This window comes from Thermobia domestica, chromosome 11 (assembly GCF_964235325.1).
Source record: "Thermobia domestica chromosome 11, izTheDome1.hap1.1, whole genome shotgun sequence".
Taxonomy (NCBI): Eukaryota; Metazoa; Arthropoda; class Insecta; order Zygentoma; family Lepismatidae; genus Thermobia; species Thermobia domestica.
The window spans coordinates 226,958,366-226,981,933 of NC_137464.1; the positions used below are offsets into that span (position 1 = coordinate 226,958,366).

Below are 23,568 nucleotides of genomic sequence, written 5' to 3' on the forward strand. Positions count from 1 at the left end.
CTTTCTGAAAATCTATACTGAGTAAAATCAAGAATTTTCTTTGTTGAAACACTTTCCATATATCCATGATAAGTGGTGGTTCTATTGAGTCATACGTAGAACATGTATGAACCATTGAAATCAATTTAAAAATAATTTGTTCAAAAATTTTAAGTCCACAAGAGAGAAGAGCTATGGGTCTATAATTGTTTGCGTCATTACAAGGCTTATTTAGTTTTAGCATAGGTGTTATTAAATTTTTTCCCATATTTAAGGAATTCGTCCAGTTTCCCATATGTGATTCACAAAGGTCAAGAGTAATTGAGGAGGTAAGCGCAACAATGGTCTAACCCACAATTTTTAAAATAGAGAAAAATCAAGTTGAACTTAAACACATGTGGTTTTTTGTACAATATATGTATGTACAATGTATGACACATTCTACCACTTGTAGTTGCTTTTGGTATATTGTACAAAAAGCACATGTGTTTAACTTGATTTTTAAGAATGTGGGTTAGACCACTGTTGCGCTCACCCTCTCAATTGTATACCTTCTGTAGGAAGGTTTATATAATGGATATACTGAATTTCGTCTATTCCAGGCGATGTGTTTCTTTTTTATATTTTTGAGAATTACTACTAATTCCACAAGAGTAAATAGAAATTCCTTAGTTATAGATTTATTATTTTTCAGTTCAAAAACAAAAAATATTATCTGTATTCACATAATCCGGTGTGAGATTCTTCTGAAATTAAATTATCCAATCAGTATCAGTTGCATACAGATTGTTAGAAATCGACGGGCTTGGATTTTTATTTAACTGTAGGTGTGAAACTTTTCTTATTAATGTTTTGGTGTTTGGAATGATAAATTGTTACAAAACTTTTCCCAATTAGATCTTTTAATTTTATTTAAGGTAATCGTGGTAAGTGAGTAGTGTGAAAATGATGGATCTGGAACATACTTGCTCAACTCAGGTCTCGCCTGATACGAAGTACTCGATAGTCCAGTGTCGTACGATACGCCATGACCCACATACCATAAAACCATAGAAAATCGAACACTCCGAAAACTCGCTCTCTTTTATGACCAGATTTTAGGGGTGTATTCGCTGCCTTTTGTGAGCACATTTTGGGGGTTTGTTCCCTTTTAAGAGCACTTTTATCAATCCTTATATAACATAGCAGAGATTACAAACGAAAGGCTACAAGCATTTTTTAACATAGTAGAGATGATAAAAGAGTATAACTAATTTCCCAACATAGCAGAGAATACATAAGACTATGAACACATAGCAGAAAATAATGGGGGTGTATTCGTTCTTTTGTAACCTCTTTTTTCAACCCCTATTTTAACATAGCAGAAATTACTTAATACAATGAACACATAATCCAATCAGAAATTACACAGAGACTACGAACATAGCAGAGCTAATAAAAGACTATGAGCACATTTTCCAACCCCTAGGTAACATAACAGAAATTACATAAGACTACGAACACGTAGCAGAGCTAATAAAAGAGTTTGGCTTTTTTTCCACCCCTATTTTAACATAGCAGAAATTACATAACACTACGAAGACGTTTTCTAACCCCTGTACAAAATAGCAGATATTACGTAAGACTACGAACACAGCTCCTTTCTCCAACCCCTCATTTAACACAGCAGAGAATGAACCAATAGCAGGTTTGTACTTTTTATCAATCCCTATGTAACATAGCAGAAAATTCACAAGCATTCATCCAGTACTACATGCCCCAAAAGTACTACATGTCGGCAACCTGCTGTAAAAGCGCAGTAAAGGCGCCGGCAAAAAGAGGCCGGCATAAGGAGTCGGCAGAGGGTCGGAAAGAGGCCTATTTGACTGTTGTGCCGACTCTGACGGTCGGCAACAGTCGACAAAGAGTTAGCAAAAAGCATTTTATTTTACGATTTTCGACCGCTTGCTCCTCGGCAAAAGGTCGGCAACTTTGAACAAGTAAATAGTCGTGCCGCCATGGACGGGTGCCGCCTGCCTCGGCGGCCCGGCACCGTGGACGGCGACAATTCCTCTTTCCATCCGCGACTTCCTGATGGGGGAACTCGTAAACGGAGCCACATATTGAGGTTCTCTTTCCACATTTACTAATAGGTCATCAACTACTACATGTCCCGAAAGTACTGACCATCGAGATCAAAAACCGAATAACTCTTAAACGGAGTCACATATTGAGGAGCTCTTTCCACATTTAGTAACAGGTAATCTAGTACTACATGTCCCAAAAGTACTGACCATCGAGATCAAAAGTCAAATATTTAAACCGGAATAACTCGTAAACGGAGCCCCATATTGAGGTGCTGTTTCCAGATTTAGTAATAGGTCATCAACTACTACATGTCCCAAAAGTACTGACCATCGAGGTCAAAGGTCAAATATTTAAGCCTTAATAACTTGTAAACAGAGCGTCGGATAAATTTGTGTGACCTATTCAGTTTTGTACCAAGCAGAAAAAGTGCAGAATGAATAAATTTGAGTGGCTTATTTACTTTTCTACTAACGAGAAGAAATGAACTTCCATTTTAAGTAGCTCAGAATTTCTATACCATTTTGTAGTATTTAAATAAATGAAAAAATCGAAGAAGGACCATTTCAACTAGCTGAATATTTTATACCATTTTGTACTACTCAAAGGAATGAAAGAATAAAATTGTACTACCTAGAAAGAGCGAAGAAGGCCCATTTTAACTAACTCTGAATTTATATCCCTTTGTACTAGTCCAATAAACGAAAGAACAAATTTGGGTGTTATACTTTTATACCAAACAAAGAAGGACCATTTTAACTAGCTGAGTATTTTAAACCATTTTGTACTACTCAAATAAACGAAAGAATAAATTGTAGTATTCAGAAAAAGCGAAAAAGGACAATTTTAACTAGCTCAGGATTTATATACGTTTTGTTTAGGTGTCCTACATTTTTTACCAACGAGAAATGCCATTATAACTAGCTCAGAATTTCTGTACTTTTTGTGCCATTCAAACAAACGAAAAACTATATTTGGATGGAATATTTAGGTTTGTTCAAACCAGAAAAAAGTGAAGAATGAATAAAATTTGAGTGGACTATTTCCTTTTCTACCAACCGGAAAAAGTTAAGGTCCATTATAGCTTTTGTACTATTCAAATAAACGAAGGAATAAACTTGAGTGGCCTATTCAATTTTGTACCAATCAAAAAAGTGAAGAAGGTTCATTTTAACTAACTCAGCATTTCTGGATCATTTTGGGGTATTCAAATAAACGAAAGAATTTGAGTGAACTATTCAATTTTGTTCCAACCAGGAAAAACCAAAGAAGGTCCATTTTAAATAAGTCAGAATTTTATATCATTTTGTACTACTCAATTAAACGAAGGGATAAATTTGAGTGGCCTATTTAGTTGTGGTGCTAGATTTTGTACTATTTCTTATATTTTTGTGTCACCCAGAGAAAGGGTCATTTTAAAGTATTCCAGTCCAATTTTTGTACAAGGAGGAGAGTCATATTATTATGTCTTTGCACTGTTTGTATACCATTCAAAATAAACGAAGAAGGACCAATTTTTAAATTCGAATGTCTTGTACCAACAGAATTTTTTAAAATTACATTCCTGCATTTTATTTACAATTCCTCATTACAATCTTAATAATGCATTAGTTAATACTGTTGATCTTTCATATTTCCATCAATAAATCAACTGTTGTCCATTACGATATGCACATCCTGATTTCTTTACAATATTTGTGTGAAAAGAACAATATTCATTAAATGTGTTTCCACACAACTCAATTAATGAAGGACAATGTTTTGTTTCTAAATCAATAACATTATCTCTAATCCTTTACAATAAAAGGTTGAATTCTTTGCACATAATTAATATAACAGGTTGCGTATGAATGATACAGTATATCCAGTTTTGCTATCCCACTTCAAACCGTGTAAATTTAATGTTAACTAATCAATTTGTTTTTGGCACGGCAACAATTATATTCTATTGGTGATTTTACCAAGCAATGAAAATTTACTGTATCATCGCATGCGGTTAGACAAAACTTCGTTATAATAAATTAGTTATCAGAAATTTTAAAACTTTCAATATCAATAATATATTGATTTACGCATGGTGAAATTTCATTTGTGCGCTGAATAAAGAACGGTATAATTTTTCCAACAAATTCTGTATTTTTAAAGGATCACAAGTTTTACGCACAAAGCATATAAATGAGATTTCACTATGTTCTTGTTCAAACGCTTTAAGAAGTTCACTAAGAGTTTTATCATGAGATAAGTAGTTCGCTGGAAATGTTCCAGTATTATGAAGATGAGTACAATCATGAAGAATATTTAATTTGCATTCCACGCATCCAATTGGATTATTATTACGTAAGTATACTGTTATTGTTTTAATGCACATTTTACATTCATATTTTCAGCAGTACATAACAAATATGAAACACTAGCACTATTCGAATACATTTTTTCATTCTGCGATGGCCGATTTCCATCTGTCTTTTCATAATAAAACGTCCAGTAATTCCGTGTGAGTAATTCCAGTAGTCTGTATCATTTAATAATTCCACATATGTGTCATAGAATTTTTCTCTTGTTAGTATTCCAATAATATGTCTATTTGCATACAGGTAAAACACATTTTCTTCAACACTAGGACTTGCTATAATACTCCAATCACGTGTTTCCAATGCCTTTGGGGCTACATTCAATCAATCATGAGTATAACCATGATAGGACCCTTCTCTACAACCATCGCATATTAAGGTATCGTTGAAATCTCATTTTTCAATAGCTTTCTTTATACATTCACGGTCCACTTTCTGACTATTACAACAACAGTCTAAACTCCAGTCTTGATGTTCTTGATAATATATTCGGAGATGACGACGGCGTTAGCATTGCTGATTCTATTGCGTCTATATCAAATTCTTAATCTGGCGATGATTCGTATATTTCTGATTCAGCATCAGATGATGATGCTTCAATGTTACCATTGCAATGATCCTTTTTCTCATAGGAATGCTCGATGTATCTTTATATATTTTTCTCTTATAATCTATATGTAAAATATTTTCACTACCACAAGTTAATCACGTATTCACCCTTCGCGCCTCAAACTTCTTTTTTATTAATCGTCGGTATTTTCTGATGTCTACTCATCGCGGCGCTAAACTTCTTTGCTACTGCGTCGTCGGAATTCTGTGATGTCACGTAGCAGTAAGGTCATTACCTTACACCACCAACTTTCCTTCCGTCCATCCATCCGGGTTCCAAAAGCCCGTGATAACTTCTGACTTCAGCCAAGAAGGACTTATCTGTTCTGAATTTGCTAAGCAAATGATCAAATAAATAAAAAATAAGTCCTGCATTATTAAAGTTTATTCCCTCCCATTTATAACAATGAGTTATTTTATAAATAATACGAAAGAACAAATAATTAATATGATCAGAACCAAATTTAACAATGAGCATGCTATGCGTACGTTTCCCCAAAATAATAAGAAAGTTTAAAAAATAAATATTCCTTCTTTGCTTCCTTGCAGCGGACCTGTACTAATATTAACAGACCATTTTTAACATGGGCTGGGAACCATTCTTTTCCTCTTCTCCTACAGGGGCTACAGGGAACATAAGGTCAAAAGTTTTAATATTATCAATTGTTTATTGGGAACCAAGGAAAACTTTCTACAGAGGTCATTCTCCTCTTGTGGGGGCCTGGGGATCATTCTTTACAGGGACCATAGGGCTCAAGTTTTAATTAATTTTTTAATGAAAACGAAAAAGTAAACTGGGTTCGAGATTAATTTTATTACGTCACAATCAAAGATTCGTCATGGATTTGCTATGCATGCGAGCTATTGCATAAGCTGAGCTCCCTACAGAAGCGATCGATTAAAAATTATTATATAGCAATCAAATTTAACGAGTATGCTATGTATACGAACTATTACGTAAGCTGAGCTTCCTACGGAAGCGATCGATTAAAAATTATTATATAACAATCAAATTTAACGAATATGCTATGTATACGAACTATTACGTAAGCTGAGCTTCCTACGGAAGCGATCGATTAAAATTATTATATCACAATCAAATTTAACAACGAGTATGCTATGTATACGAACTATTACATAAGCTGATCTTTTTTACGGAAGAGATCGATTAAAAATTATTATATTGCAATCAAATTTAATAACGAGTTTGCTATGTATACGAACTATTACATAAGCTGTGCTTCCTAGAGAAGAGATCGATTAAAAATTATTACAGCACAATCAAATTTAACAACGAGTATGCTATGCATACGATCCATTAAAATTACGAAAGTATAATTTTGCCAATGCGGTCATATTGACCAAGAGCCACGTGGTACAGGTCATTCATCTTACAGGAAAATCCTCACCTTCTATTACCGATGTACCAATTAACACGGCAACACTTTCTCTAGCTTGACACATCCTACTTACTTCTGCGAGAGGCAGTTTCCTTTTACCGTGTATAATCCTACATTATCCTACTCATTATATAATCAATATGATTGTCTAGGATTAATTGTGACTAAAAATTGTAATCAGGAGTAGCAGAACAATTTTTTACTGTTGATGTCAAAACAGGAAAAATGAATATATGTAAAATTATGATTGAGTAAGAGATTGAGTTGCTGGAAGATTACATTTTGAAGTGATCCCAAGTTTGCTAGGTATTAATTTGCTTGTACATTCGGAAACTTGCATTTTACTATGCTGCTATATTAAATTGTTATTCAAACAAATGGACAGATGTAAAATTGACAGGAATAGAGTGGTTGACAAGTTATAGGAAAGGATACAATAAACTGACACTCAGAAAATCTTAAAATACAGGATTATCTCATTCACTACCAGCTGAGGAGATGGATCACCTTTCAATATCCGGTAAACACATGAGTCAATCTTTATCTTCGTAATAAATAGCTTCTACTTCATTAGGAATTATGTTTGTGTAAGTGTTTGTCCGTTTTTAATATAGAAATGAATGATCCGGAAAGGAAAGTCCGGAATCCATGAAGCTCAGTCCGGAATATTAACCGAAAGTCCTGACAAGACTGAACTGGAAGCGATAACAAAAGACAGACAAGGAAATAAACGCAAACCTATTTTTTCAGAGGAACGTACGGAAAAACTTTGCTACATCCTGAATTTGATGTCAATCACTCTTCTCGAATAGTTAAAGATGAACATTCTCTTCGAGATGAAACTGATCTTAAATTATCTGAAAATGTGCAAATTTTCGAGGATAGTTAAATTTTAGTAACAAGGTTTTTGATTGGTCTTCAGTCACTCTAGAAGTAATTATGTTTTGATTAGATTTGCTTCGAAGAAAATGTTAGGTCTATTCATTATGTAGCTTGTGTTGAAGAGAAGCTTGGTTCCTTCGAGTGTTATTTTTATGCGGTAAACAATACAGAAACAATGTTGTATTTCCAAGTAATGAACATAAATCCATAGCATTATAATGTATTATTTCTTTTCATTATTTTTTGAAACAGAAATCCAGTTGAAATGTAGTTTAGGACGATAAATTTTGTTATTTTTCCAACTGCTTTAATTTGTTCACCGCAGTTTATTTCATACAACAAAATTTATTTTATATCAAATTTGATAGATTGTTCAAAACTGGCACAAACAAATTAAAATCTACCCCAGCCTTGTATAACTGTATCCTCTGGTGGATAATTTGAAGAGTTTTATTTTTATTACTACTATTGTGTGGCAGAGCCCATATTTTATGATTGATTTTCATGTATATTTTGGGATATTCATTTTATTAAAGATTTTATTTTTGTTTTGGTGAAGGATTAAAAACACGGAAATAATTAATGTTAATATAAGTAATCTCACGAATTCAATTCTTAGTAAATTCACATGCTTGTATTGTCAGCTCTTTTGATTAACATCGTAGCACATTGTTCTCTGTCTGAGAATTCGGGAACTGAATTCTGCAAATGTGTAAACGAGAACAATTGAAAGAATTTTACGATCATGCATTTGTAAAATTATTGTGAACAGAAGACACATTCACGGGTATGTAGAAATTGTGAAGAATCATGAGACAAGTATTCCAAGTGTTGCCAGTTGTTGATCGCTATGAGGAAACGACCTCGTTTTCCTCAAGAAAGAAGCACACGCATTTCTGACGTCATTCGACTGTGGCGAATTCCATGGTCCGGAAGTTCAAACAAAAACGGAGGGACGAGAGGTCTCGAGACAGTCAGACAGAAGTGAGGACAGACAGAAGGGCAGGAGACAGTAGTTGAGACTGGAGTCCAGAAGTTGATCTGGGAGAAGTCTAGTTCCAATGTGACTAACCCTTAGTCACAATCCTACTTCGTTTAACTAACTAACGTTCGAGTTATACTCATTGAGTATATCGGATGTGGAGTCCAATCACATCTTAATCGTCGATGACTACAGCGGAGTGTCTTACCAATTGAGGCACGAACCACGACAGAGATATCAACCCAGGCGATATCTTCCAACCAGAGACCAGTTACGGAGAGACCACCAAGGACCACCATAGAGGCACCAGCTGAATTTGAAACCCAGAGGTATGTGTAACTTTAAAGTCAGTAATCAACAGCTCAATGCTTGGTTTGCGTTGCTCAATCTGGCGATACTTCTAAATACCCGTTACTAAAACATCACATTTTACACTTAGACATCCTCTATAAGAAATACAAACATCTATTATTAGATTTATATCTGAGTTGTCATTTTATGGTAAAATTCCCATCAGAGTATGATCGATACATTAACCTCTCGCATAGAAGTAGAAAACATTCCCACTCATTACAGATGGTGAGTGGAAGGTGACTTCTTCAGTTCACCGTTTCATCCCCGTTTTAGACACGAACTGAGGAGGTTGTCAATTGGTTGAAATTTAAATTGGAAAACCGCCTATGTTATTGGAAAACCGCCAAAGGAAAAATTATATATGACGTCTCCAACAAGAGCGATAAAACTGGACGAAATAAGAAATTATAGAAGTCCAAATGCATCCTCCTTTCTCTTACTGTAATTAATAAATGTAATTATTATGTATGTAATTATTATGTATGTAATTATTATGTATGTTCTTTTTTATTTGCAGAAGAAAATAAAAAAGAACACTACCACATTCTTAAAGAATACTTGCAATAAAACAAGACAGTGCATGGTGGTTTTGTAGCAGATTTAAACATCTGTTCATAGTATTTTACATAACACTCTCTCTATAAAATGGAACTCTATCACGCTCTTCCATTAATGTTTTTTTTTGTTCTATGTGCGTTTGTTTTATAATATATTCACTTTTCTTTTGTTCCCATTTCATGGTCACTTGCAGAAAAGTTGAGTCAAGTGCTGTTAAGTAGAGAAATTCGTTACTACTATAAAAGTAAACTGCTGGCGATTGTCAAGTGACTGGGACTACTTGACGAGAATAGAAGAAAATAGCATCATTGCAAGTACGTCTACTTTTCCATTAAGAAATAGAAGCTCCCTGTCGTATGGTTAATGTTACTTGATGTAGTTGTACAACTCATGCAACTATAAACGCAAATGCTCTCTTTAAACTTTTTTAAATCTGAATTTTTGAGAAATACACCAATAATGTCTTGCGCTGAAGTGCAGCGTTTTATCTGTGCACAAACAGTTCTCTAAAACTTTAAAAATATAATTCGAGTTTAAAAGGTAGGCGATTGCACAACCACGCAACCTAAAGCAACAACTTACATTCAGTGACTGCTCTTTGAGACCAGGGAAAATTAAACTTCCATAACTTCAAACTGAAAGAACATTTAGGCTTCACCGTATTAATTATAACATCTTTTAGTTTGTAGCGATAATAGTTTAAGTTTTGCTGGTTTCTTTCCCCAGGAGCCACCACTGGAGGCTAATTACTACAACTTCCCTCTTCAAACTACTTTGTCATATGGATACAATTCACTCTGAACTCAAATATTGAAAACGCTGCTTAAAATATAATACAAGTGTTTAATTTAAAGTTTTAGAAAATTAAGCCATTATTGGTGTACAAATTTAGAAGTGAGACCGACGCTCAGCACTTTTGTGCATGAATTTATATGATGTATTAATTTTAATCATTTACATACATCTACTACTGTTTAACTAACTTTAAGGTGTAATATAACAAATACCTATCAAGTGCCCCAGACAAGTATTTTGAATCGACTTCAAAAAAGTAACATGTCTCATCTTTCAAGGTCCAAGCATTTGCCCATCCGGCGTGCTCTGATAAATATTTATCATACTCATTCTCAACGGGAAATTTTTCACTGCCCATGAATATCATATGCTCACAAAAGTGTGCCAAACCTTCCAAGTCATCAGGATCACTCATTGAACCTGAAAAGAATTAAGATCATGATAATAAATATGTTTTTAAATTACGTATAATCAGGGGAAAAATCATCTACTACAGAATCGAGTGAGCTTTTCCAATGACGCCGTTTTCTCTGATCACAGACAGTATATCAGCGCTGTCAAAAGTTTAGCACCTTCCCTCCATTAGACTAACAATTTAAAACCACCATAATACCACTGACACAGCGCTACTAGAAATTTCAGTAAGACATAGAAATGGAATGTAAAAACTGGAAATTCCTTTAATAAACTCTTTTCTTTGGTTTTCTGTTATTTAAATTGCACTGTAAGTATAACAGTGTATCTGTTGATATGATGTAAACTGCAAAAACCAAACATTTAATTGACTTTGAAAAAATCAAATACCTTGGTAGACGTTTATTTGTTACAGGTACAACAGATGCTGGAAGTTGAATAATGTACCAAACTCAAATTACAAGAAAATCAGAAGAGAATATCTCATTGATTCCCATCATTACACTTGCATTGTCTTGTAACATCCTCCAGTATGTTTAAATCTTGATCAGGGGTCTCCAAAGTTTTTAGCCTAAGGGTCGCACTCACTTCTCCACTAAGTCCCAAGGGCCAAGACCTAGGGCCATATGCATCAAGGATGTTATAAATATTTTAGAACATCCTTGATATGCATAGTCGACCGCGTAAGGGGCCCCAGACGAACAATACCTGTGGGATACCTCAACCTTCCCCTTGACTGTTCAATGCATAAAGCTAAAAAAGTGATCCCTCAGGTACGGTTAACATTGAGGGCTTATTAGTTTAGCCACACCTCGAGCGAGGCTAAAATTTTGTCAAAAAAAAGTTGAATGTAAAACTCCAAAGCACAATTCTACTATGATAAAGCATTAACATCGTAAGCAGCAACTGCATTGATACAATGTATGCTATATCAAAAAACTGAAATAAATGTTCTCAACTTTGTTCTTGCAAAGGCGGAAAAATAACAGTGTAGATTAGGAATGCAGTTCTTTTTTAATTTTCAGATAGTCTGTTAACTCGCAAAAAGATATAAGCAGGATACAGAAAAACGGAAAAATAACGGTGTAGATTAGGAATACAGTTCCTTTTTTAATTTTCAGGTAAAGTGTGTTAACTCACAAAAAGAAATGAGGAGGATATGTAGGTAGAAAACGTGTGAGACTGTAGCTTTACAATAGAGACCCAACTAGAAATAAATTACAATACACTGTACCTTTTTTTGACAAAATCAGCCCATAGTATTTTCGAAAATTTATTTTCTAAACAATTTTCCAGTAAAGGTTAACCTTAGGAGGGCATACAATTTATGACTATAAATATAGTATTTTTGGGGGGAAATATCATGCAAATAGCGTAAAACTTATTATCTACTTATTTCTAGAGTGTTATCAACCAATTGCGCAAAATTTGTTAAGACATATTAGTCGAGTCAAAATACGGTTTGACCTGGGCAAAATTGCAACCTTTAGTTTTACACCTGTATTTTGTTTAGGTACCCCACCTGATGAAAATATCCAAAATCCGACAAAATCGGACCACGGGAACACCTCCAAAAACGGGTTTAAAAATGGCGGACCATGGTTTTTCGAAAAAATCGTAGACCTTTACGTTGGCGGCTCTAGTAGTCCTCTTAATTAACACAGACACATGAATGATACCTCGTTGAAACGCTCATAGACAACAAATTCCAACGAAGTGACTTTTGTACCCATCATGCCCAACCCCTAGAAAAAGAAGAAGAAGAAAGTTGATTTTTTGTTTTTTTTTCTCTTCTAAATTGATATTTCTTGGACCCTTGCAACACTGTACGTCCTCATACGTCTTCAGAAAAATTCCCACGCGTAGACCAGATATTGGTAACAATAACATTAAAAAATGAAGGACGTGTGTTTAACAGTAAGGGAGATAAAAATTCGGAACCACGGACCAAGGAGGGTCACTCTGTATATTTTTTACAGTGGTCTAACTTATGTTTCTTAGATCTAGCATCCTCCCTAATTGTCACAGACATGGAGCATACCGCATTGGAAAGCTTATGGAACCCCCTTGCCAACGACGTATAGTTTGTGCCCCCTGTGCCCAACCTGTAGAAAAAGAAGAAGAAGAAGAAGCCTTGAAAAATTGGGAAAATCTACACTTTTACCTTTCTTGGGCTCTGGCAACCCTGATAATCGTTGTACGCTTGAAAAAATCTTGTTTCTTTCTTTAAATCAAAGGTCGCTTTAATATAAGTACTATACATAAAACAAAAATATTCTTAAGCAAAAGAATGGAAATAACGAAAGACTTTGGGAGGAAAATTACACATCTACATCGTCATTGCCTAAGCTAACACTGTCCTCACCATATTCATTTAAACAGTTAAAACATTCAGTTTCTTGGCACACACCACAAGAAATAGCAAATAGAAGGTCATACCATAATACAGTGTACAAGACAATTCGTTTTATAGAAACATAACACCTATATATAAAGCAAAAATATTCGAAAGCAAAATAATGGGAAGACGAAAGACTTTTGGAGGCTAATTACACATCTACATCGTCATCGCCTACGCTAACACTGTCCTCACTATATTCATTTAAACAGTTAAAACATTCAGTTTCTTGGCAGACACCACAAGCAATAGCACATGCAAGGCCATGCTTTCTGCAAGTACAATGCGTTGTTGTTCACCCGGTGACACAGTTGCAATGAACAATGGTGAGCAAATTCGCTGGAGCTGGTGGTAGATCACATAAGATTGGGTGGAGCTCACAAATCCTTTCTTGCCAGCCCCATTCTGCAGCGTTTGCAGGTTTCGACTTCCACACCTGGACCTGGTGGTAGGTGCGAAGAGAGTGGAATTTGGTGGAAGACGAAGTTGGTGGCAGTCTTTCTGGAGCTACGAAACATTTGGCTGTTGTGACTTTTGCACTGAACATGCGATGTCTAAGACGAGTGAGGTCGATGTGATCATCACCCCCAAACAATAGAACCATTGCTTTATGCCCGGCTTCGATTATTGCGCTTGCTGGCTGGCCAGGAAAACAAAATACAGAAGCTGTTTCTCGAAGTCTAGAGTCTTTCTGCATTTTTATAAATGCCTTCTGCTTTCCAAGCCCATACACTCGTGATGTGCTGTCGCAACCAGTAAAGGCATGCAAAAAGAGGAGATGTTTACACAACCTGGGACTGAGACTTTCACGAATTAGGTGTATGTCATAATCGGGCTTAACGTTTTTTCTTGTATTTATGTCACTGCGGTAGACGAGGCGGAATGGAGTCGGTTGTGAGTAATATAGAGTAAAAGTAGTACGTCTGTGTCTTCTCCAATCACAAAAGTGTGATAGGTTTTGGAAGCTGTGGCTGCTGTTGTGGCTATCAGAACATCAGCATCTCCGTCAGCGTGAAGCACTGTGCAACCTACTTTCTCTAGGTGGACTGTTATGAGGTCGATCATTTGCTCCTTATTACTTTTGTTGGACAAGAAGCTGTCCTTTTTGCCCACGAATTCCATCGATGGCATAAAATGCACTGTTGGACCAGCACAGGATCCATCTAGACGCCGGTGTGTGACATCTTTCGTTGATGGTGATCCATACCCATCAAACACGATGGTTGATGTGCCATATTTACGAACTATATACTCAGCAAATGATGCAGCGATATTGTCGTACGAACTGCCTTTACACCATTGTAGTCTATGTAACAAAGATCCTCCGTCTAAGACATACAGAATATTGTCTGGCTCTGTTTCCTCAAACTGTGCGGTCTGCTGCTTGCTGAACTCTAGTACCACATGGGCCAGTGGGGCTTTGTCTGCCTTACGCATCATGCTGGGTGACTCAAATAAAGCTGGTGGGTAGGCACATAATTCATGAGCTACGGTCTCCTCTAAAGATGTGCTGCCTGCATTAGCGACAACTAACAGTCTTTGAAACAAAAGATTCGAATCGACGGAGATATCGTTGCTGATTTTAACACTACTCGGGGATGCTAGAGTTTTGACTTTATCAGCACGCTTCCACTTCACAGTGAACAGGTCTTTGCCAGATAGTTTCTTCGCAAGCTCTTCCCCAACTGAAAATAAATTATGGACGTTGACCGAGGAATCCGTTATGACGCCAGTGACAATGTTTCTCAATGATTTGTCTCCGTCAAATGGTGAGATGGGCTGCAGTCGTGCAAGAATGCGACGTGTGTCACTGATATCACGTGACATTCTTGACGTTTCGGCTTCTTTATGTTGTTCGCTAGTGACATATGCTGTGTGAGTAAGAGTTTGCATCGCCAGATTATACTCGGAGCATGCTGGCATTGAGAGCACCCACAAAGATCGTTGCATCTCCGACATTCCACTCCCATGGGTTAGACCCCCAGTGGATTTTAGCGATCTCATCAGAACCTGCTCTATGACTAGATCAGAAGACAACCCAGCCCAATAACGGTTGCTTCTTCTAATAACTCCGAACTCATTTTGAAAGCTTTCGTGAACTGTTGGATTAACCGATGGCAGCGTTAACATTGTTTGCAGGTATAAGCATGTCGACTTCAAATAATTGAAGTGTCCTGCTGCAGCGAATATGGGAATGCACTCTGCTATAGCATCAAGGTGATCCTCCCAGCTTCCTGTTCGGTCTGCTGCCACAAGTTTCCTTGCTGTAGTCAACATGCGCTGGTATGCAAGCCACAACTGACTTGTTTTTGATGTGTTAATAAGTTCTGACTTTCCTTCTTCTATTTTTTTTCTGGGCTTCTTGAAGAAGAGGTGAAGAACTAGCTCCAGTTACATTAATCTCACCCGACATCAGACTCTGGTAGAGAGACTAAGCATCGTTGATAGTTCTGTGTATTCCGTTATTGGTCTCCAGAAAAAACATTCTCCACAAGCAATGCACTTAATGCGAGATCAACCATCATGTGCGCACGGAAGGCTCTTGCTACGGACTTGCCACTTAACATATGTACAACCGAATTTTCTCCATAAACCTCATGCAAGATTTCACATAAGCCCGAACCATCCATCAGGGAACCAATTGCTCCTAGAAGGTTCATCAGAGTATGAAATGAGCCCAACAGGAGAACCGTGTCCTTAATACTGGTGTTATGTGCTCTGTCATGCAGGATACGTGAAGCTTTCCAAAACAGTGGTTGGTCTAAGGTGATGATTAGTGTGACTTTATATTTTCTCGCAAGATTATTCAGGTACACTAAAGTGGAATAGATGCATGACATATCAGATGGAGGGAGGTCAATAATCGGTAAGCAGAGAACAGTGGATTTCCCTGGATGATGAAGAGATGGATCTGCGTGAATGGCCTGCATCATTCCTGACCAGTTTGGAGTGCGCGACGGAAAGTGCCAGGAAAGTTTCTACAAAATGTCCAGGGAGCTTTCGTTCGGTGATGGTGCTGTTACCAGTTCACAGTTGACCTTTTCAAGAATAGCCCTGGCTTCAGTGTATGCATGAATGGGAACACTGGCAAGGGACTTCACATCAGCATCAGAGACAGGCTTCCGAAGAATGGTTAGACTGATAGTAGTGGATGGAGTAATGGCCGCCAACATTCCCATACCATGGAATGTGCCTAAACCACTCAGCGTTTGGAGATTATGGTCTACATTATCCGCTGCAAAGAGGAGAGTCTGGTCTGCTGACATTTCGGTCACACGATTACCAAATATACTTGCTGCACAGCGTTCAAACCGCTGCACTTCCGCGTATGAAGAGCAAAATCCCAGGTGATGTAGCGTGTCAATCAGGTGTTTCGATCGATAGTGGTGGTGCAGCTGCACAGCAACACTTAACTGCAGAGGAGCTAATATAGCTCTTGGTCTGGCTGCTTGCATCAAACACTGGCCAATCGATGCTATTTTGGTTTCATTGTCCTTTCCGGCAAAAAGTGTGGCACGGAATAGTTTAAGGCTAGGTGGAATGTACTGAAGGGATTCCTGAATGGTCAGCTCGCTGGGTGAAGGATATGTATCACTTCCAGATTGTAGTTTGGATTTTATGTCGCTTTTGATCAGTCGAGCTGCGGTTTTTATGATTCTATGTTTTTCCTTTTCTTCATCATACTCTTGTGGCAAATCACGATATGCCCGTAGAATGTGATTGGCAGTTTCTCGAAGTGTAATGAAGTCGTTTTTTCCACTGTCACTAGAAATTATAATTTTGTCACCGAAGTACTCCATTAGTTGACGCTTCATGTGCCGTCTGTCATATGCAATGTGATCAGTCCCTTCAAGAAATGTGCCCATTTTTGTAACAAGTTCTCCAACAGTTAGTTGCTCATCATCGTGCTCTTCCAAATAACTACAGATGCGCTGAAATGCACGGATTCTCTCATGATTTGTAGGTCGGCCAGCCCGGAACTTTTTTGACGCTGACTGATTATCGGTGCAGTATTGTTGAGGAATTGCTTTACCTGTTCGAAAGTTGATACTACATGATCTGTGATAGACACAATCTGCTGCATGAAGATCAGATGGGAAATACTCAATTCGACCTCGGACAGTTTGTGACCAGTTATCGTTTCGTTCATTGCAACACTTTAAAATGCTGTGTGGCAATGCTTGTGTTTTCACTCGCACATTTTCTGATTTCAACACGTGACGGTCATCAAATAAGACAGGCGTTCCGCAAAACAGGCAGTCACTGTTGCTGTTGAAGGACCCATCCGACGAGCGAGTAACTCGTTTTTGAATCGGCGATGACGTTTTTCTTTTTAGGGCAATCGCAATATCTTTCTTATCAACGTAACGTTTGCGACAAGAGACATGAACCACCATACCTGCAGCGGCGAGAATGTTACTACCGCGAGCCTTACTGGCAATGTTCACTCCTTCAGCTCCCTTTTCTTGAAGTGTGATGAGGTTATCATCAGGATCTTTCACACAACGATTTTTAAGGTTACCAGAGCCCAAGAAAGGTAAAAGTGTAGATTTTCCCAATTTTTTCAAGGCTTCTTCTTCTTTTTCTACAGGTTGGGCACAGGGGGCACAAACGATACGTCGTTGGCAAGGGAGTTCCATAAGCTTTCCAATGCGGTATGCTCCATGTCTGTGACAATTAGGGAGGATGCTAGATCTAAGAAACATAAGTTAGACCACTGTAAAAAATATACAGAGTGACCCTCCTTGGTCCGCGGTTCCGAATTTTTATCTCCCTTACTGTTGAACCTACGTCCTTCATTTTTTAATGTTATTGTTACCAATATCTGGTCTACGCGTGGGAATTTTTCTGAAGGCGTATGAGGACGTACAGTGTTGCAAGGGTCCAAGAAATATCAATTTAAAAGAGAAAAAAAACAAAAAATCAACTTTCTTCTTCTTCTTTTTCTAGGGGTTGGGCATGATGGGTACAAAAGTCACTTCGTTGGAATTTGTTGTCTATGAGCGTTTCAACGAGGTATCATTCATGTGTCTCTGTCAATTAAGAGGACTACTAGAGCCGCCAACGTAAAAGTCTACGATTTTTTCGAAAAACCATGGTCCGCCATTTTTAAACCCGTTTTTGGAGGTGTTCCCGTGGTCCGATTTTGTCGGATTTTGGATATTTTCATCAGGTGGGGTACCTAAACAAAATACAGGTGTAAAACTAAAGGTTGCAATTTTGCCCAGGTTGAGGGTAAAATTGCTCTACATTTCCTGGACTAATATACATACTTAGCTAGTACATATAGTGAAAGCCACACGTCTCAAAACCACGCACCAAACTTTGCAAGCTGCTCATTACAAGCATTTTTTTTGCATCTATTACGGTTTGCGCCAAGGTGAAGATGGAGGACTATAGTCGAGGTGCGTCCGTAGAGAACGGGTGAATTTTTAATGGTGGTTATACGTGAAAGCCAATTAGGGGTTCACTCGAGCAGACGGTTCTACAAAATAGAAAATTTATAGGTAAAATATTATGTGAAGCCCTACATTTTTAATGAAGGAATGAGAGTGTGAATATAAGTAATTATCGTCAATGACAGCATATTGAAATGAATTTTAAGTGACAATGAAACTATTGTATGTGTAAGTGTGCTTCCACTATCGTCGTATATACGTATACTCCTACCGCTGAGGCGCCTGCTCCCTGTGGACGCACCCGCTCGCTATCACTTGGGCCCCGCTGATGCGCTCCTACCCTAAGTCAGATAGCATTCGTGCTTTTGAGCACATAGCACAAGTTGATTCGTGTCTTATGTACTGTAGTTTTTATGCATATGTCCACTGTATTTATACTGAGCCTTCCTGAAGTCAATCTGCAAGTAGTAATGGAGCTCTTCATTTAGTGCATGCTCTGCTAAAAGAAATACGAAGCTCTAACCTAACCTGAACATGTAAGAAACGTATCAAATTTGGTAGAACTGTCTGCTCGAATATTGCTCAAATTAGAACAAAAATATGCATCACTAGGTCAAAAATAGGTGGTCACTAGAACCTAGGTTTGCATTACAATTGCATAATTTTTGACAATGCTTCTTAACACTGTTTTCTTAATCACAAGTACATGTGAACCGATGCGTACTTTGAGCAATTACAGCGGGAATCAGGAGGTTGGTGTTTTCAACACTTGTCTTTCCTTATGCACATACCACCATCGCTGATGTGCCTGCTTCCGCGGACAAAATCAGGCGTGGTCCCTCAAATTGTGCCCAGCTTGGAATCGGAATAATTGGAAACTTAGCTTGTGTTTTTGCACTTAGCACACATTCGTGCATGGTTTTCGTACCTATTTATTTATAACATATAAGTTTGCAATCATATTATAAATGAAGGGTCCAGGGGAAGAAACTGATAAGTCCAAAAATCGATATTTTTTGTTTTTGATACAGTGTTGTTCTATGAAAACAGACGTTTCTGTTGATTTAATGACGAGGGGAACACTATGATAAGTCCGAAAATATTTACGAGTAAAGAAAACCCATCCTGAGGAAGAATATGTTAAGTACACGACCTTCTGGAGAAAACGCTGTTAAGTCCAGTTTATTGTTGTGTTGTACAACTGGCAGCATTGATATCGGCCATTTAAGAAATTACTTGTTCACAGTCTCCGTTCAGAAACGTGCTCTAGTTAACGTGAAGTTTACAATAAAACGTGGGTTTCTTTAGTTGTTGTGGTTAGTGGTAATGATCAACAAATCATTTATGATTCCCTGAGTGAAGAAGAATCTGCTCCACCTTCAACATCTAAGAAAAAAACTTTCATATGGAAGAATTCGAGATGTAATACAAAACTAAAACAACAGAGCCATGAGACCGGCCCAGAGTGCACCTGCAAACGACGTTTTGAGAAAGTTAATGATTTAGGAAAACAAGAAATAATTAGACGAATGAACGAAATGGTGTTGTCAAATGATGAAATTAACATATACCTGTCAGGTCTAATTGTAATAGTACCTGTGCAGAGACGTAGGCCTAGGAAAAACGAGAGTGAAGCGTCTTATTGTGATGCATCATATTCATACCGACTGCGGGTGGTACAAGAAGGATAGACAGAGGAGGTTACTGTTTGTAAAGCTGCATTCGCTTCACCTCATGGTATTGGTCGCGGGAAAGTTGATGATCTTACGAAACATTTGAAAACTACTGGTAATCCTCGGCCTATGATGGCAAGTTTTAAAGTATTACACGTTACAGAATAACTAACGTAACCTACCCTCATGTAAACTAGCCTACAAATGTTTAACTTACCTTATAAACAGTGCTCTCAATCGGGTCGATTTCGACTCGAGCCGGGCCAGCTATTTTCGGGCCACTGGTTGGGCAGCTCGGGTCATGAGTAGATTCAGCTAGGGTCGTGTTACAGGTCGGTCGAGTCAGCTCGGGTCAGGTTATGTCGAACTTTTTTGTTTCGGGTTGGTTTAAGTTGACCCAAAATCCGACCGGAACCTTACCCGAAACAAAAATGTTCGAACCAACCTGACACGTGACCCGATCCGAGCTGACTCGACTGACCCGTAACACGACCCTAGCTGACTAGCCATGACCCGAGCTGACCAACCAGTGACTTGAAAAGAGCTGACTTGATTCGGGTCAGAATCGACCCGATTGACAGCACTACTTCTATATACTGTCTCTAACCTATACTACTGTCTTGTTTTCACCTCAACTAATTTTAAAAGCATAACTCTTCTAGGACTATCATTTTTAGGGTTCCTGGAGATATCTCAAGAAAAATATGCAGATTTGCAGTCACTGAAAAACTATTGCTCTTTAAAGGCAGTGGAGTACTACACAAACCTTCCAAAGGCACACTAAATCAAGAAACCACCATTGAAAAGACTTCATAGTATGTACAAGTGTTACAAAGATATTTTATTATATTTCTTACAGCAATCTTGTACATAAAATAATCATTAGTATCAAGACAGTACTGATTGTTTGAGGAAAACTCTGCTACGTCCGGTAAACAGAGCACAGCACTTTTTTATTGTTAAAAAAGTATTACTACTATATTATTTTTCATGCCTTATAATATCCAATCATAATAAAATATAACTAAAATGAATGTTAACAACAATAAGCATTGCATTGTAATAACATTTTGAAAAATATATAACTTCAAACTTTAAATTTGTTGTACTGTAAAATTTGCAAAATGTGACTTATCATATTCTTCCCCTGGACCCTTCAAATGTGTACGCAGCTGGTGGACAGCTAAGAAACCAAAAATGCAGAAGACGTTAGATCGTAAATGAAAAAAAAAGGTGGTAGCGCTCCTCAACTTTACCTATACTAACTGGGAAATGTAGGCAAACACCAACAGGGCAAAGGGTTTAAAAGACATTATGATTAACACTTTCACGATGAAATATGTATAACTGTTGAATCAATTTTCCCCATCAGTGATGATTCCAGAATTTTTTTATGGTGGTGGCGAATTTCAAGGTACTGGGGATGAAATGTATTAGTAACGAAAATACTGGGAATCCACATTGAGCACGATAGGTTATGTGGTCCTGAGGGAATGTTATGGTTATCGGGGAGATATCCCCTCGGCTGATCCCTGAAATCATCACTGGTCCCCTGAAATCAATTCTTAAGTTAATCTACAATCTATGTAAAATCTATTACCAATATTGTACTAAGCACGTAGCCAGAAGCTTTTCTGTAAACGATATTGAGTGTGATGAGAAGATAGCACCACACCTGCAACACTAGCAAAAAAGGAAGTGGTTGAAATTACTACTACTTCCGGTTTCAATACTGATCTCCCTAAAACAAAAACGTAAGAGATATCGAGATGCAGTTTTCACAATTGATTCAGCATAACAAGAATTGCTTCCGTCTTCTCCATTAACCCTCAACTCAAACCGAAAGTGGTTCAAATTAACCATTTCTCGTTTCAACAATTATTGTTATAGAACAAAAATGGCAATCTATAGCGACAAGCAGTTTTATGCAATCGATTTAGGGTATCAAAACAACATATCACCACAACCTGCAACAGCGCCATTCCACTTACGACGAAACATCATTCTCCACCAAACGTTGATTAGCTCTTTCACTGTGCAGACGACACAAACTAATTTCAATAGCGCATACAAAGAGTTGCTCGTCTGTTCATTGTTGCCCTGTGGTACGGGAAAACACACATCGACAGCAGTTCCAAAAGGGGCATATTTCAAATAGAAAGGCTCTGGTAGAAGAAGCTGAAGATGGAGCTAACTTTGAGGGTGGGCACCAGAAGACGCCAGTGGCTTGTTCCTGTTTCGGAAGAAGCTCTGTTCCTATTGATCCTTATCTATCTGACAGAAAACTTCAAAATTACGTTCAGATTGGTTTGAATTTCTAGTTGTGTTCATCTTTTGTTTACATCTTCATAGTTACTTATGTATGGTACACTTTTCATTAACGGTAAGTTGTAACCAATCTACACGAGGGAGTCAAATAATCGAAATCGTCATAAGATTTCTGCCAAAATATCCAGGTTATTTGCTGTAATTTAACAGCTTCTATGCGCTACAGTTTTCCGATATGATTAGTACATTTCGACATAAGGATTGAAATATTCAACACAGTCATAAATTGTATTCTTTCCTTCCACTCCCACCATACCCTCTGGGTAATCTCTAACAAAACAATTATCTTCCTTAACAATAATTCAAACAGTTTCTTTCTCTCGTTTATAATGCAATGCTGTTTATGAAAATTGCATCAAGGGAGAAAAGGATTGAATAGAACGAAACTTACACCACAAATTCCTTGAATACCTATACAGAAATGATCACAATTTCAAAACTATACAAGACGTTCTTTCACGAACAACGCTCGTCATATTGTGTGACGACCTTTAAATTATTATTAGCACTCTCTGTACAGACTCTACGATCAGAAGTCCTCTAATTTGAAGCATGTGTCGAGACCTTTAAACTAAGATCTTTATGTCCTCTAAATACACAAATTTTGTTGTGTGAATTTCTTTCCAATTGGGATTGAGCAAATATTTATAGTGATTTTAAATGCGCTTCCACCAGTGTATTTCTTACTATGCTCATATCAGTGTTTATTTTTATTTTAGTTAAGGAAACATAGATAACACACTAAAGTTACGATAACTTACCAACTCTGACACATAAACTTGCTGCTGCTTTGTCTGACTTTGGATCAGATATTAGGAGTACCTTCATCTTGTTTCGAAGTTCCAAAGCTCTATATAGTCTTTTCTCATTTTCAGATTTCACTATATTCTCCATACGGCTTCTAACCTCATCCATGATTGAAAAATCCCATTAGAAACCTGCAGAATTAAATCAAATACAAATAGTAATAAGTTTAAATAGCGTACTGAAGTACAAATTGCTTAGCCCAATCATGATAATTTTGCTACAAAGTATTTGCTAAATAACAGACCTATAGTAGGCGTCTAATGCATATTCGTGAATTTTTATGTTTCAATGACATTTTGAAAATAGTTTGAAATGACAAAATAACTACAAAAAAGTGTGGTTCGTCTTGACAACATCCAATTCTAACAAGTGAATGCAGTTTTAGATCATAATGCTACAAAAGACTACCAACCACAAAACTAAAGGTATTCAATAAGAAACCAAAGTGATACTTATCTGCCACTTTCGGTTTTAAAATGAAAGAGAGATCATAGATCGAATCTGGTCTTGATCGCTGACACAATATATATTTGTTTATTTGTTTATTTTCCCACCCACTGCTCATCACTATGTAT

General features: G+C 37.2%; 1 protein-coding gene across 1 annotated transcript in view; it reads right to left on the bottom strand.

Moving 5' to 3' along the window:
* Positions 1 to 23,118, bottom strand: part of LOC145663760 (insulin-degrading enzyme-like) — a 215,878-nt gene extending 192,760 nt beyond the window's left edge. Inside the window, exons 1-2 of the mRNA XM_081729848.1 lie at positions 22,948 to 23,118; positions 10,187 to 10,394 (exon numbers count right to left, since the gene is read on the bottom strand). Of these exons, the coding sequence (XP_081585974.1) occupies positions 10,187 to 10,394; positions 22,948 to 23,101 (362 nt within the window). The 5' untranslated portion in view covers positions 23,102 to 23,118. The remainder of the gene's footprint in view (positions 1 to 10,186; positions 10,395 to 22,947) is intronic.
* Between the last annotated feature and the right edge of the window lie 450 nt (positions 23,119 to 23,568).